General features: G+C 37.5%; 1 protein-coding gene across 1 annotated transcript; it reads left to right on the forward strand.

The window, feature by feature from the left end:
• Positions 1–13,886: 13,886 nt before the first annotated feature.
• On the forward strand, positions 13,887–16,551 carry LOC149837047 (taxane 2'-alpha-hydroxylase-like). The gene is made up of 3 exons (XM_090007223.1): positions 13,887–14,876; positions 14,976–15,106; positions 15,703–16,551. The coding sequence occupies exons 1-3, from the start codon at positions 14,002–14,004 to the stop codon at positions 16,299–16,301; spliced, it is 1,605 nt and encodes a 534-aa protein (XP_089863349.1). The 5' UTR covers positions 13,887–14,001; the 3' UTR covers positions 16,302–16,551.
• The last annotated feature ends 1,026 nt before the right edge of the window (positions 16,552–17,577 follow it).

The raw sequence follows: 17,577 nt of genomic DNA on the forward strand, positions 1-17,577 counted from the left end.
AAGGAAGGGGATGGAGGAACTTATATATATGTTTGCTAGGTGGGTGTTGGTAGCGGTCGGTGGTTTCAAGGAAAAAAAGTGCGCTGCCAAACACGGCTGGAGCTCCTCTTTAAGTCAAACTGATGGTTGGTGAGGATTTTCCATTGGCGAGTAAGACAGCACCCTCGGTCTAAGATAGGATTGATGATTTAGTGGTGGGCTCCAAGAAATTTGGCAAACTACACCAAATCCAAAATCTCATATTTTGCAGCTTACTTTTTAACTTGGGGGTGTAATGAATTACTTTATGTTGATTTATATCATATTGGCGCTATATATAGCTATACCATTTTGACCTAGTAAAAAAATGGAACTGCAAAATAAAGGAAAATCCAATCTTTAGGGACTTATCAAGTTAAAATGCACTTCATCTTTAGAAATTTTAAATTGTTTTAAAAGATGCACTTGCTGGGTATCTTTTGTTTCACATGAATAAAATAAGGACTATAAGTAATGCGTATGGCGTGGCATTTAAATTACTATTTCTAAGCACTTTTACTGACATTTTTTTGAGAAGAAATGTGAAATAATTTATTAAAAAGAAGTGTAGTTGTATAATGTATGTGGATGAGGTATCCTCAGAACCGGCTGGTTCATGCTTGGGTTACATGATTGACTGCAAAAAGGGGAGGTGCGCACGGGTAAGTCTCCGTTGTGAATCCTCTTTTGGCCATGCTCGCATAATGGACATCTTTTTTAATTAAATGCGCAACTATGCAGGACTTTTACTGACATTTTAGTGCAGACATTAATGTGACTAAAGATGGTATTTTTTTTAGGTACAATTAGGGGTGTCAACGGGTCAGGTTTGGTTCAGACTCAGGTGCTACCAGGACCCAGTTTTCTGGTACAGTATCAGATCCAGACCTGAGGTCTAATCAGGTCCACTAGAAGAAAAACCATACCCGAACCCAATATTTTTTGTCATTTTTACATTGAAAAATTGCAGGTCTTAATAGAAACTCAGGTCAGGTCCGGGTTTGGTATAAAACTTCACAAACTATACCTGAGTCCGTGTATTAATCGAACCTTCGGTTCCAGACCCGAAATTTAATCGGGTCTTATTATTTATCACCATACCCGGACCCTATAAGGTTTGGTTCGGGTCAGGTCCGGGTAAACCGGATCCTTTGACACCCCCATAAGTACATTGTGAACAATGTGGAGCTCTCGCAGTATTTGCATGACCAATCTTTTATCCACCAGCAACCAGATTATCTTATTTGGTTTAGTCTCAGAATTTTCAAGACCTTCACAAACACGTTCTAAAGTCAAAATCTTACGCTAGAGACTTTGATATTTTGGCCAGTCAAATCACTCATGACAGAGAGAAGTTCATATGCCTGATATGACACGTTGACAGTGACCCTATTTTGGTGCCTACAATATTATAGAACTTCATGATCATATATCCCTCCTCTGCATGCCCTCCTACAATATTTTTTTATTGACTTTGATTTTGAGTCAAGGGTAGCATATCTTGGTTCCATACAACCCGTGGTAGGTACCTTCCTTTCCCCATGAACATGCAGATCCGGTTCGTTTTCAACGAGCAAGCACAAGCGTTTCATATGAAAAGGCGAGATTCTTTTAAAGTTAAAAGATGTGAGGGTGAACTCACATCGTTACTCTTTCTCAACATCCTTCAACTTGAACACCTTAAGCCCAACCACCTAGCCTTGGCAAGAGGAGCCTTTGTGGGTAGCCAATCAAATACGTTTCTCAAATTACTTTGAGTTTTGGGTAGCAAGGGTGCAAGCTATCTTTTCATTCACATATGCTTGTAACAAGGTCTGGACCCGGGTCTCATCGGACCCATCATAAGAGAAATCATACCTGGATCCTATAAGAACTACATCAACCAAACCGGGTAAAATAATATTTTTTATCATTTTTACATTGAAAAATTGCGGATCTTAATCAGAACTTGCGTCACGCCCCGGGTGTGGTATAAAATTTCATAAACCATACCTGGCTCCATGTATTTATCGGACCCTTCAGGTCTTCTTATTTATCACCAAACCTTGACCATATAGGGTTAGGTACGGGTCGGGTCTGGTTCAAACCGGACTAGTTGACACACCTAGTTGATATGCTTTTCTTTTTATACAACGTTGGTACATTTTCCATGTTGTTAATGTGCATCAACTGTTGTGCGTCTTCTCTTTGTTGTAAAAATCAGTTTCAAAATAATTAATAAAATTATTTATAGTTGTTTTGAAATATTGGTTTGAGGTCAAATATGATTAAAAAAATTTATTTGAAAGTTCTTTTGTATTTTGTGCATTTTGTGTAATATGACCCTTAAGGGTCATAGTTGTCCAAGTTATACCACCATGAGTACAATTTCTTTGTAAAGATTCAAACATATTCATCTTTACATGGGAGTAGTATAATAATTTGACTCTAAAGAGGCAAGTATGGGCATGGAGATCGCCACCTTCATGCGAAAAACAGGGCATGGAGATTGGGAGGAGAATCCGGATCTCAAAGAAAAATAGAAGTGGCCTATGATTATCGGCTAAATTTTGTTTAATTTTTTTTTTTTTTAAAAAAAAATGGTTCCCTTGTGATGGGATATGAACCCTATTGTCCAGTGGCGTAGCTAGGATTCATGTGAGGTGGGGGGGGGGGGGGGGGGGAGCAAACAAGGGTGTAGGAAAAAAAACTGGTTTGATAGTTGGGGGGTTTGGGGGCAGCGCCCCCGTTTTTTTTTTTTTGAGATAAAATAAAAAATGGCTACAATTATTAATAAAAATCTATATCATATGGACAAATCAAACTATTTGCTGCAGTCAGGACTGGGCTAAAAATCTATTTCAGATACTATGTTTTTGACAATAGCATAGGCGGAGCATTTAAATCTTAGCCGAAGCATGTATGGGATGACTACTAGGATGATCACCTGCAGAAGCATTTCAAAGACTACTTCCAGATGCATCTCTAACAGGTGACTCCTGAACAACTAGAGTTATCTGCTTTTCTTGATGTGGTAGGAACCTATCCTGAAGCAGCCATTTGAATGCATGTGAAGCACTGTAATCACACTTTGTGGCTCTACGATCCAGATTGCATAGATTTTGTGGAAGGAGGTTACCACATCTAGGAAGCCAACTTGTGAGAACAAGACATCTGCAATCCCATAGTGTCCACTTGGGAGCACTATTTTTGGAAGATGCTCTACAACTTAGAGAGGCAGTTAGGTCAGCAAGGTCAAGAAGAAGATTTTGGTCTGAGGCAACTCTTTCAAGAACCACCTAAGATCCCCTCTCGCTCAAGCTTGGGCGATTTGATGTCAAAAAATGATGATCCTTGTTATGGATGGTCAGATGAGCCTGATGATGATGTAAGTCTTTCTACTTGGGATTCAGACTTACAACCTTTGAATTTGGATAATTGGACCTTCAACATACTGACAAAGTTAGAATGGACCGATTTCGGGTTGAGAGCCCTTTTTTCAGGAAGACACAAAATCTTTGAACTTGGACAACCCAAATTGCCTGGTAAATATGGATCCCACTCTTGGGACCAACCCTGAATCAAATCTCCTAGTGATGTGGTTGAATTCCTCATGTTGGATTGACCCCAAAACCTTAGATCTGGATATTTTATTCTCTAGTTTATCATTTGATGCAGGTACTTCTTCTATAGCTAGAGAGTTACTATTAGGTGAAAAGGTTGATCATGGAGCAAACCAAGAGAAACAACTAGGTGATGATCCAAACGCCAGGTATGTGAGTCGAGCCTAGATTTTGTATGTTACTATTTAAAAAATAAATAAAAATAAAAAATAAAAAATAAAAAATCTATTTTTGCTTTTCTTTCTTGAGATGCCCCAATTTTCTTCCTGCTCCACAACTTTCCGATGTCTGAGGATGAAATTTCTGGAGTTTGTGTCAGTCCTCTTTTCATTAATTTTTCTGGTTCTTATTTAAAAACTCAAAAAAATGAGCATATTTTAAAAATCCAAAAAAAAGAAAATTTAAAAAAAAACTAATGATTTTGAGTCTTTTGAAAAGAAGACTAAGGATAGCCTAGGGCACGAGCTATGCATTGACCAATGAGAGCCAGGTGAGGGCGTCATTGAGCTTCTGGAGTTTAAAAGAATTTTTGAAAGGCACAAAAATCCTTCTTCAATCATTAGGGAGGATAGTGTAGAGGTCAACCTAGGCACCTTCAAGGAACCCAAAGTGGTCATAATAGGAACTTCCCTAAGTCCTGAGGAAAGAGAAACCTTGATAAACTTCCTAACTCAATATAAGGATATTTTTGCATGGTCATATCCGGACATACCGTGCTTAAATTTGGAACTTGTCATAATAGGAACTTCCCTAAGTCCTGAGGAAAGAGAAACCTTGATAAACTTCCTAACTCAATATAAGGATATTTTTGCATGGTCATATCAGGACATACCATGCTTGAATTTGGAACTTGTCAAACACTGCCTTATTCTGCACCAAAATGTCAAGCTTGTAAAGCAAAAACTTAGGAGGATTGAGCTTTGAGTAGAACTTCATGTCAAAGCTAGCCTAGAGGACATGCTTAGAGTCAAATTCATTATACCCATAGACTATCCCGAGTAGTTAGCTCACATCATAGTGGTCCTCAAGCCCAATGGTAAAGTTAGAATCTCCATAGATTTTAAAGACCTGAATAAGGCTACACCCAAGTATGATTTTCTTCTCCTTAACATTGACCTCATAATAGATAACACTATGAGACATGAAATGTTCTCATTTATGAATGAATTTTTAAGATACAACCATATCAAATTAGTTGTTTTTGACCAGCCCAAAATGGTGTTCACTATGCCGTAGGGCACGTTTTGTTACACTGTCATGCCTTTTGGCCTAAAAAATGCAAGGGCAACCTATAAGAGAGCTATGGTTGTTATCTTACATGATAAAACCCATGACTATATTGAAGTCTACGTGGATAATATCTTAGTTAAGTTTAGGACTAAAGAGAGCTATAAGAGAACTATGATTGTTATCTTTCATGATCAAATTCATGACTATATTGAAGTCTATGTAGATAATATCTTAGTCAAGTCTAGGATTTGAGAGTCACCTTAAGTCCTTGAGAAGAGTTTTTTAATGCCTCAGAAAATACAAACTTTGGATAAATCCCCAGAACTGTGTATGGTGTTGCGCCAGATAAACTTCTTGGCTTTGTTGTTAGCAAAAGAAGAATTGAGATAGATCCCACCAAATTCAAAGTCATCACTGAGATGTCACCACTAACTATTCTCAAGCAACTTTGAAGACTCCAAGGAAAGATCTAGGCAATTAGAAGGTTCATCTCAAACCTGGGCACTAGGTGTGAACCCTTCAATCAACTATTGAGAAAAGAAGTCAAGTTTATTTGCGACAAAGAATGTCAAGCATCTTTTATCAGACTCAAAGAATACCTCATGAATCCTCCTACCTTAAAACCTCATGCTATAGGCAAACCCTTACTCATGTATCTATTTATTAATGATATAGCTTTAGGGTGTCTGCTTGCTCAATATGAGGATGATGAAAAAGAGAGAGTATGTCATCTATTACATAAGCAAGACCTTTATGGAGTATGAAAAAAATATAACAGGTTGAAGAAAACAATGCTTATTTTTGGTTTAAGTGACAAAAAAATTGAGACATTATATGCTAGCATGTGAAGTTAGGATCATATCTAGGCTTGATCTGATTAAGTATATCATTGAAAAAGTATAACAGGTTAGAGAAAACATGCTTAGCTTTGGTTTAGGTGACTAAAAATATATCGGAAGCAATGCAAGATGGCGAGTATTACTCATGAAATTTGATTTAAAGCATCTCTCAAAAGTCAATCAAGGGGCCAGCCATAGCATACCACCTAGCAGATATACACATAGACAAGAAGAGGGGAGTCAATGATGATTTTTTTGATAAAAATATCTTGGCCATGGTGGAAGAAAGTAAAAAAGGATATATGAGAATTGTATTTCAATGAATCTAGAAACATCAATGGATCTGGGATCAAATATGTGATCATTACCCCAGAAGGGGACAAGATTCCATAAGCCTTTAAATTAGACTTTCCATGTACTAACAATGTCATAGAATATGAAGCCTTGATCTAAGAATTGAAGGTCTTGATTGAATTAAAAGTTATAAAGGTACATGTCAAAGGAGATTCAATGTTGGTAATCAACAAGTTGTTGGAGAATGAAAAACAAAGCAGGAAAGGTTGATCCCTTACACCAATTTGGTTTTGGATCTAAAAAAACTTTGTTCTCATTAAATTGTCTGATATGGGAAGAGACAACAATCAATTTGCTAACAAATTTGCAAGTCTCACTTCCATTATTAGAATAAAACATGATTAGAACTCTGGATCATTCTCAATTGGATGACTAGAAAGGTCGGCATGTAATAAGAGAGAGAAGGCAAAACTAGAAAAGGTCAATTATCAAGTGTCGCAAGATGAGAAACCATGGTTCTATGATATCAAGAACTTTTTAGAAAATATGACCTTTTATGAGAATGTTGAACCACGAGGTAAGAAATTCCTTGAAAGACTTTCCTAGGGATATTACCTTTTATGTAGAATCCTATACAAAGGGTATAGCCAAGAGCTCCTTAGGTGCCTAGACAAGGAGAAGGCCCAGAAAGTTTTAGCAGAGTGCCACAATAGAATTTGTGGTGGCCATATAGACATCCATATGATGCTAAAAAATTCTCAGGTCAGGATACTATTGGCTCACCATGAACTCTAATGCTACCAATATATCAAAAAATGTGAGAGGTGTCAAATCCATGACCATGTCATTCATGCACCTTCATCAGAATTGCATTTTGTTGCATTATCATGGGCATTCTTTGTGTGCGCTTTTGATGTTATAGGTCACATTCATCCTCATGCATCCAATGGGCATCATTACATCCTTGAGGTCACATAGTACTTTACCAAGTGGGTTGAAGTTGTCCCTAACTATAGTCAAGGGTCAACATATGTTATCTTTCATTCATAAAAACATATTATGTCATTTTAAAGTCTCAAATGATATCGTGAGTGATAATGATTCTCATTTCAAGAATGGGAAGGTGAAGAAAGCATGCAATAAGTTTGACATAACCCAACATTTTGTAGCCTCATATTACCCCCAAGGTAATGGATAGGCTAAGGCCACCAATAAGACCATCTTTTGCATCATCGAGAGAACAATAAAAATTGATCTAGACTAGCATGAGAAGTTGCATAATATATTATGGCCATACCAAAATATCATTTGTATCCTTACTAACTCCACTCAAATTGAGTTAGCTTATGAGACCCAAGTCGTCTTGCCCTTCAAGTGCAACTACCCTCTCTTAGGATTGTTGTTGCCTTATAAATGCCTTTAGTAGCACAACATGAACTTAAGTTAAGCAGAGATGGATCTCATGGATGAGAAAAGGCTCTTAGCAGCTGACCATGCAGAGGGATATAGAAGGAGAATCGAGCAATATTATGCTAAGAATATGATTGAGTGGTTTTTTCAAATCAATGATTTGGTCCTATGTCAGATTCAACATATATTGTCATATCCTTTGGGGAAGTAGCACCCAAACTAGGAAGGACCATATGTTGTCAAGCAAATCTTGCTTGAGAACTCTTATAGGCTAATTAAGTTCGATGAAGTTGAGTTATTGAATCTCATTAGTGCTTCTTATTTGAAAATATATTATTTCTAGATCGGGTTTGTTTTTTAAAATAGCTTCATCGTTGTATAAGCATGATGTATTTCAGGAACATTGAGTAGGAATGAAGTCATGGAGATTGAAGTTTAAATGGATGGTTACCTCATAAAAATGTGGAAGGCAGTGAAGGTCGAACTCTTTGACAAATTATGTCCTAATCAAAAGCCTTAAGGGTCAAATCATGAAGACCCTTAGGTAGGTGTCCTAAGTCAATGATTGTAAGACCATATAGGATCTTCTTAGGTGATGAACTATGTAAGTTTAAGATCAAGTATTAGTTAACTTTTGCATGATCTTGCTTCTCACATTTCTTTGGTCGGTCCAAGGAGATCCTTAGTCACTAGCATTGGGTGGACTCTGTCAACAACCGAACCAATTGAGAGGTGAATAAGGTCAAAAAGTGCCAAGTGTGAAAAAGTGCACTTAAGTGAGAAAACCCTATCATATCCTAGTCTTGATAGTTTTCTAGAGGATATCGCTCAATCATAGGTCTAGGTGGCAATGGTTTGAGAGGTGAAAAGAGTCAAACTAGTCACATGCAAAGAAAAAGTCAGAAAGAGCCAAATGGAGCCACACATGGAAAGAGAGAAAAAATTTTATTGATCCAAGAATGACAAGGTTATCAGTTAGGGAAAGACCATGACAAGGTGAGCTGATTTAGGGTGAACCTAGACTTATATTCAATATTTTTTTCTTAGGGGCTTGAGAAAACTCCCACAAAGTACATTCTCTGTTTGGCAACATGTAGAGTTTTAACCTCTGCAAGATCTGTAGTCTAGCACTCATGCAATATATCTAGGGAAATGCTTGTGCACACACGAGACACATATTTTGTAAATGTTTTTAAACATTCGGGCATGACAAGTTTTTTCAAAAGTCACTCATATATGCCTGTGTCGCTCAGTCATGTTGAGTCACCTTCTCATTGACATGCCATAAGTCACAAGCTTTCATTAGAGTCATACATACAAGAAAATCATGATCATGTCATACCAGGTCAAAAAATTCAATGCATGTATATCGCAAATATCAAAAGTCTTTATATCATGCATAGCGTCTTGATCTAGGGGGATCCCTGTCTTCGTGAGTCTCTTTGGCCCTCTAACCCTGACTCGCTAAAATCATAGTGAGCTTAAGATTTAAGTTTTATTTTTTTCCTTGCCTAAAAGAGGGAGCAAAGCGATCGATAAAAAAAAAGAACCGAGCGAGCAAGGGATTTGTGTTTTAAATCCTTGACAAAATGAGGAAGCAAAGCGACCAAAAACAAAAGTCACTGAGCTCGCAAAATGAGCAAGGTCAACAAAAGAAGAATCCGTTTGAAGAACTAGAGAATAAGCTTTGGAAACTAACAAAATCATATCCATATGTAGGAGTTGGCTCCTAATAGAACTATAACTATCATTCAATCCCATAAGGAACTGCATTAACCTCTCTCATTATTGGTTATCCTAAATCACCTTCATTGCCCCACAAGAGCATCATAGGATGATAATTAATCACATAGACCTTTCAGTTTGGTAAAATAAACCAGAACTGATTATTGCAATTGTTTATGGTTTATTATTTTTTGTTGAATTTGATAAATCCTCGAGGCATTGGATTGAGAAAATTTATTATTTAATTCTTTCCAAACTTTGAACGTAGATTCAATGTATGTGACACTGAAGGAGAGGTCCTTATAGAAAGAGTTAAGTACTCAACAATCTCTCCTAGGATGCCACCAAGGATAGAGGTCCACTGGATTTTAAAATGGATCCATCGACAAACCCAAGTTTGTTTTTGACACTTAATGTCATACTTATAGCACACTTCCATATATGATAGTTATCTCCTATGAGAGGCTTGGAGACAAAGGAAACACCAAGATTGTCTGAACGATGCAAATAATATGGGTCTACCATTGACTCATGGATGAGTCATTGGGCGGCACACTTACTTGATTGTCATTATTGCCAGGCATTGGTTCAGGGATATTACCAGATCAAAGACTGAACTTGACTTAATCAAAATGCACTGCAGTAGGGAGGTCATCTCAACTGAAGAATTAACCATCACTATTTTGACTTGGGCACTCATCGAAAATTGAACTTCCGATGAACGCTAAGTTGTGGACGATGAAGACACAGGGATCACAGTTGCTTTGATACCATATTTAACGAGCATGATAGTCGAAAGCATGGGACACAATTTTAGAGAAGATAAGAATCATATTCACATTGGAAACTCCAACCTTTTAAAGGAGATAGAAATCAATAAGATATAATCCTAACTGACTTACCATCTAATGTGGTAACTAATCTCAAATGCCAAATTAACATTTAAGATAACAATAAAACCTCATTATGATGAGGTTACACGATATATATGACCATTTTACTTGGATTCACTCTCTCTTGTGCGTAGATACTGAGCTCTTAAAGCCTCCCTTGGTGTAGTTGTTCCCTAACCTAGTTATAATTCTCCCCTTGGATTCTCAAACATGTTGGGAATCCAATGAGACGTGGGCCCACCACTCTAGTTGTAGATCACATTTCAAGGGCCTACTACTCTAGATTGCAGGTCTACTACTCTAGATTGCTGGATTCACTTGTGAGATCTAATGACTAACTCTTGATCTAAAACATGAATTCATACTTTAGATCAAATATCTTGATCTAGAATATGTATCACATATAGGTTCCTTATGTGAGACTGTATGACCACACTAGATCCTATATCAGGATCCAATATCTCTCACTTGGCCATATGGGATGAACACCCACATTATATCATAAATGGTGCATCATGTATTGCATATAACACTTCATGACAAAATATGCACCAAATAAACTTCCACAATTCCTTGGGTTATATCAATATCTAAATATGATATTTTTCTCACATGTTATGGGTTATTTATCATATAATCATGTAAACTTTTTCATCGTTCAATCTACAAGTATGAGGTATTTGCACATATTATAATTTATTTTTCACATAACCATATGCATTTTCTTTATTTTCAAATATGTTGTTTTTCACATATGTTATAGGTTATTTCATACATAGTCATGTGATATTTTTATCATTATATGAGCCATAATTCTTTTCATATATTGTATGGGTTCTGCCATGACATTGTCCTTGCATGCATTAATTTCACATAATCATATAGGTTTCTCATCATGTCATAATTTAAATTATAACCCTTAATGCACAATACCATATTCAAATAAATGCATTATGTTGTGGGTCTCACTTTCTTAGCTAGTCATTGAGTTCATATAGTTCTTTCATGACCATACCATCGGATATCATTATGTCTACATGCACACTAGTGAAGTACTATGAATTTTCTTCAACTTATGGATTCATGATCAATTATGCTTTACCAACTATATTAAATACTCACACTTTACAAAATTTTTTACCATAGTTAATACTCTCATTATCCATGTGCATCATAATCACATGCAACATGGTTTAACTATCATCAGGTTAACCACTACCTAATTTAGATCGATATATATCAAGATCCAAATAATCATAAGTATTACTAAAAACATGAATAACACCATGTTGCATACCATGCATAAGCTTTTAACGTATGAAAATATCCCTTTATGCATTCATACAAACAAACCATAAGGAGCATGACTTATGATGAGACATGCACAACAAGTCTCTCATTTGGCACCATTTTTCTTGTGTGATGAATCAATAAAAATATGAATGTTTAGAGATAAGGATCCACTTTTGAGTGTTAGATAAGCTTCAAATACTGACCCAAGTTTATGAAAATCATATTCTCTTGTGGGATCAAATTAAGTGGTCATGGTTATCAACCCAAAATCAAATCAAATCACATTATCATCATCAAGTCTTATCCCTACTACATGGGATGGGCTTTGTGAGTCTTATTCTCTCATTCCTATCTATTTAGAGCTGTAACTTCAGTCACTTTACAATCTTTCATGCGACATTTAACTGACTCCTTTCAAGTTTCAATGTTTATTTTCTTTTTCTAGTTCCTTTTACTTGCACCATGTCAAACTTTCTCATTAGAGCCATGGAAGGTCTTCATGTATGTCCAAACCATTATAAATGGCATAAATTTATTTTGTCTTTTATTGATCTAACTCCTAGGTGTGTTAATATATTCAATTATGATTTTATCATTTCTTGTAACCCCAGGCATCCTTCTCTGCAATATACATTATCTTCTTAATCACTCAACATTTGACTCCAAATAATATTGTTGATCTTATAACAGTCATGTAGAAATGCCATTTCAATTATAGGGGTACTATTTTATCATATAACATGTCACTAATTGAAATCTTTTTAAATTTACCATTTTATTGTAAGATAGACCTTAAATATTGAAACTTATGGCATTGTTGAACATACATATCTTGTATTCTTATGACATTGCTTTCACTAGCTTATGTACTAAACTTGTATTTCATATATTCAGTTTTTGTTCTACTAATTTTAAATCATTTTTCTTTAGTATTCTCCTATAAAGTTCTAGTAACTTTTCTATATATTCTCTATCAAAGTAGAAGTCTTTTGAACATGCATATCTTATATTCTTATGACATTGCTCTCACTTGCTTATATGCTAAACTTGTATTTCATATGTTCAGTTTTTGTTTTATTAATTTTAAATTATTTTTCTTTAGTACACTTTATAAAGTTCTAGTTGCTTCTCTATATCTTCTCTATCTTGATTAACTAGCTCTATATCATCTGCGAAGAACATATATTGAGAAACTTCTACTTGCATAGAATATGTTATTTTATTTATAACTAATGCAAAAAAAGAAGAAGCTTAAAATAGACTTTGATGTAACCTTTGTAGTCAAAAGCACCCGACTGTGCACCAACTAGTCCTCCTAGTCGGTCTAGGCAATAAGTAAAATGCCTAAGCTTTACAAATCCTAGGTGGGTACCTTAAAAGATATCAATTTTGCTGACTAGGCACCGTTTAAGGTGCCTAGTTGGCGACTAAGCTACCTCCACCTAGAAATGAGGGCAGTTTAGTTATTTATTATTCTTATATATTTTGTTAATTTTTGTATATATAATTATATATGTGTGTATTTGTGTGATTTGTTTTGTGAAATCATGAAAACTTGCTTAGTTGTTATATATATATATATGTGTGTGTGTGTGTGTGTGTGTGTGTGTGTGTGTGTGTGTGCTACTTTGCTTTTGGGATTTTTTCTGTAAAACATTGAAAGGGAGCACAAATACTTTTAATTGATTATGTTTTTATATGTGTGATACTTTGTTTCTTATAGATTTTTCTATAAAACCCTGAAAGCATGTTTAGTATTATGAATTATGTAATATGTTATTTATATATGTATTATTGTGTTTCTATGAAAGGTTGAAAGAATGTTTTGTAGATTATACTAAATATGTTATGAATAATTGAAATATATATGTGTGTACAATTATATACGTATATTAATATATTTTCTGAAATCATGTGTAATTTTATACTTATGTAATGAAAACATCTTATTAGTATAATAATTAGACATATTTTTTATGTATTTTTTTATCCAAGTTATAATTAAGTTTTTTTATCCAAGTACACACTTGTTTTTCAAAATTTGGATATCCATATTGAAACGCAGGGAACCCAACAAGTGCATCTTTTAAAACAATTTAATTTTTTCAAAGGTAAAGTGTATTTTACTTTTGATAAAAGTACGTGAAGATCAGATTTTCCTTTATTTTAGCAGTTCCATTTCTTTTACTAGGTCAAGATGGTGTGGCTGTACATTACACCAATATGATAAAAAATCATAATAAAGTTAGCTTATTGCACCACCAAGCTTAGGTAAGTAGCAAATTTTAAGATTTGAATTTGGTGATTAGTTTACCCAAATTTCTTAGGGCCCACCACAAAATGATCAATCTTAGACTGCGGCTGGTGCAATAGTCGTCAATGGCCTTCCTCACCAACCATCAGTTTGACTTGAAAAAGAGGGGAATCCTACCATGTTTCACAGCCCACTGTTTTTTCCTTGAAACCAGAGTCCAATACCCTCTTTTAAAATGTCAAAAAACAAATCCATAACCCCACCACACCCACCTACCAACATATATATAAGTTCCCCCATCCCCATCCTTCGGCTTCAGGGCCATCCTCTCTCTCTCTCTCTCAGCCCCAGTCCAATTGACATATCCCCCGTCCATCTTTTCATAAGACATAGTCACCACCCTCCTTTTGCTTCATTCCTAACAACCTCTCTCTCTCTCTAACATGGCCACCGTGGCCATGAGAGCCAGCTCTCTCATCCTTCCCTTACTGCTTTCATTGGCCCTCTACTATGCAGCACCCCAATCCAGTGTCCTTTCTTCCCTCCCAGTTTCATCCTCCACTTTGGCTATCTCTCTCTCATTCTTCTTATGTCTCATCTCTCTCTTTTTTTGCTCTGGTGAGGGTAACGTTCCCCCGGGGCCACTTTCCCTTCCAATCTTTGGCAATTGGCTACAAGTGGGCAATGACCTTAACCACAGGTTCCTAGCCAGCATGGCCATGAAGTATGGTGACGTTTTCCTGCTCAAACTGGGTGTGAGGAACCTGGTTGTGGTCTCGAACCCAGACCTGGCTAAGGAGGTCCTGCACAGCCAAGGCGTCGAGTTCGGGTCGCGCCCGCGAAACGTCGTGTTCGACATATTTACCGGGAATGGGCAGGACATGGTGTTCACCGTTTACGGCGACCACTGGCGAAAGATGCGCCGGATCATGACGCTGCCCTTCTTCACCAACAAGGTGGTGCAGCAGTACAGGGAAGGCTGGGAAAGTGAGATTGAGGAGGTGGTCAAGGACCTGATGAAGGATGAGAAGGTCAAGAAGGAGGGGCTGTTGATCAGGAGGAGGCTACAGCTCATGCTGTACAACATCATGTACAGGATGATGTTTGATGCAAGGTTTGAGTCAATGGATGACCCACTTTTCCAGCAAGCCACAAAGTTCAATGCTGAGAGGAGCCGTCTGGCACAAAGCTTTGAGTACAATTATGGGGACTTCATCCCCATCTTGAGGCCATTCTTGAGGGGGTACCTCAACAAGTGTAGGGACTTGCAAAGCAAGAGGCTGGCCTTCTTCAACAATCATTATGTGCAACACAGAAGGTAAGTTTGCTCATCGGTCTTTTTCTTTTTTTATGACAAGGAACCCATCAGGATCGAACCCAAATTGGCATCATTCGTTTTATATATGTTTATTTGCAGGAAAGTGATGGCTGCTAATGGAGCTAACCATATCATAAAGTGTGCGATGGATCAGATCATTGAAGCAGAAATTAAGGGAGAAATATCAGAGGCTAATACCATATACATTGTGGAGAACATAAATGTGGCAGGTGAGAACTATCTGCTTATAAGTGCCCCACAACCTGATGGATTGGAATGCTCTTGAAAACTGAAAATGATAATTGACCCATTGTGAAACAAGTCTAAATATAAGTTATCTGCAGTCACCTGTAAAGTTAAAAGCTTTCTTCTCTTTAAAATCTCCATCTGTTTTTGAACAAGTACCCTTGGTTGTAGGGATGTCAACGGGTGGAATGTAACCCAATATCCCACCTGAATCCCAATCCTACTAATCTGATTCGGTAGCCAAATCTGGATCTGATTAACAATCGGATTCGGGTTTGGTATTAATTTTTCATCGAAATCCGAGTCCGAATAAAACCCGAATCCAACTAAGTTGATCCCGTAATGCCTAGATCCGGCCCGAATCCGACCAGTTGACATCCCTACTTGGTTGGCAGCATGACATAATGGAATTTGACTGAAGATTCTACAAAGGGTCCACATATTGACCAATCAAAAGAAAATATCCATATAGCTCCATAGTTTTAGCATTTGCAAGAGGTTTTTAGCCATTGTTGAACTAGGGCCTCAAAGAATTACTCATTATGCAAAAGACTAACAAAGTTTTCGACACATGGTGCAGCCATTGAGACAACATTGTGGTCAATGGAGTGGGCAATTGCTGAGCTAGTCAACCACCCAAGGGTCCAAAACAAGCTCAGGGAAGAGATCGCATCTGTCCTCCAAGGAAGTCCAGTGACAGAAGGTGACCTGCAGAGGCTGCCTTACCTACAAGCAGTTGTGAAGGAGGCTCTAAGGCTACACACACCTATCCCACTGCTAGTGCCACACATGAACTTAGAGGATGCTAAGCTTGGAGGCTACAACATCCCCAAGGACACCAAGGTTGTTGTGAATGCCTGGTGGTTGGCAAACAACCCTGAGTGGTGGAAGGATGCCTCCGAGTTCCGGCCGGAGCGCTTCCTAGAGGAGGAACAGAGTACCGATGCTATCGTCGGCGGCAAGGTCAATTTCCGATATGTTCCGTTCGGCATGGGACGCAGAAGCTGCCCTGGGATCATCTTGGCACTACCTATCTTGGGCCTAGTAGTTGGAAGGTTGGTTGCAAATTTTGAAATGTTGCCGCCTCCCGGCATAGACAAGTTGGACGTATCCGAGAAAGGTGGCCAGTTCAGTCTGCACATTGCTAAGCATTCGACGGTCGTCTTCCGGCCAATCTGAGGATCTTTCAGAACTGTTCTACATTGAATTGGGACCTTGTTCTCTGTCATTGTTATGTACTTTCCTTCTCTCTGCTAGGAAAATATTCCAACACTTATGGGGCGTACCAAGCAGGAACTTTCTTCTACACACATTTGACTGTGGAGTTCTTGCATGATCTGGTTTATTCAGCTCAATTATGTTGATTTTTTTTTTCATTTTGAGAATTTGTGTATTTGGTTGTGCTTAAATTAAAACAGTTTCCTTCAAAGATTGATTATATGTGAACAACATTTACTACATTTCAAAGATCTTAGCGACTCTCTCTCTCTCATGCAATCACATCCAAATACAAAGATTCAAGAGGTTTCTATTGCTTCGGTTTCAAAGTTGTGGACGAGTGCAAGCTTCTATTTTAAAGCGATTGTTAATCATGCTGGGGGTATTTTAATTTTATGGAAGTCTTCATTTGGGGCGGATCAAGTCGACCTCGGTCAGTTTTCGATTTCCATCGCTTTCATTGTCCAAGCTCTGAATCGTATGGTCGTGCTTACTGCGGTGTATGACCCAAATTGCGCTTCTAGAAGATTATTGCTATGGGAGGATCTGAATTGAGTGCTCACTCTGATTGGTGATTGCCATATTCTATTGGGAGATTTTAACTGTTTATTGTTCATTCAAGATTCGAACAATTTAGTGATGCCCAATCCATCGATCAGAGAATTCCAAGATTTTGTTGCCGCAAATCAATTATACCCCATGCCATTGTCTGGAGAAAGATTTACTTGGTCTAACCGACAGACACGACCATGTTGTAGGGTGCTAGATAGAGTCTTAATTTCAACTGGATTCCTCGAAATCATCCCAGATATAAAGGGGTGGATTATTCCCCCAACTGTGTCCGACCATGGTCAGGTGATCGTGCAATGGGGAGGAGGCTTTAGATCAACTCATCGATTTTCTTTCGAGCAATGATGGTTAACTGAACCAGAGTTTCATTTAGTGGTTGAGGGGTCGTGGACTTTGAGGGTTCATGAAGACAGGGCTGCTATCCGATATCAAAAGAAGCTTTTGCGCCTAGCTAAGGATATTAAACTTTGGTTGCAAAGGCAGTCTGTGAGTAAGTTTCATGAGACGGCTGAATGGGAGGCAGAGATCTAATCATTGTTCACCCTATTATCTTCTACCTAAGGATTGTCGGGTGAGCAATTGAAGGGGTTGCAAAGCAGACTTGCTGATCGAACGACGTTATTGAAACATTGGAGGATAAAAGAGGAGTTGAAAATGGAAGCAGCGT

This window comes from Nuphar pumila, chromosome 5 (assembly GCF_984573655.1).
Source record: "Nuphar pumila chromosome 5, dmNupPumi1.hap1.1, whole genome shotgun sequence".
NCBI lineage: Eukaryota > Viridiplantae > Streptophyta > Magnoliopsida > Nymphaeales > Nymphaeaceae > Nuphar > Nuphar pumila.

Bases quoted from the DNA above. Each gene is read 5' to 3' on its own strand.
- LOC149837047 (XM_090007223.1), top strand. From the start codon at position 14,002: ATGGCCACCGTGGCCATGAGAGCCAGCTCTCTCATCCTTCCCTTACTG. The intron at 14,877-14,975 runs GTAAGTTTGCTC...GTTTATTTGCAG, and splicing joins CATTATGTGCAACACAGAAG to GAAAGTGATGGCTGCTAATG. The intron at 15,107-15,702 runs GTGAGAACTATC...CACATGGTGCAG, and splicing joins GGAGAACATAAATGTGGCAG to CCATTGAGACAACATTGTGG.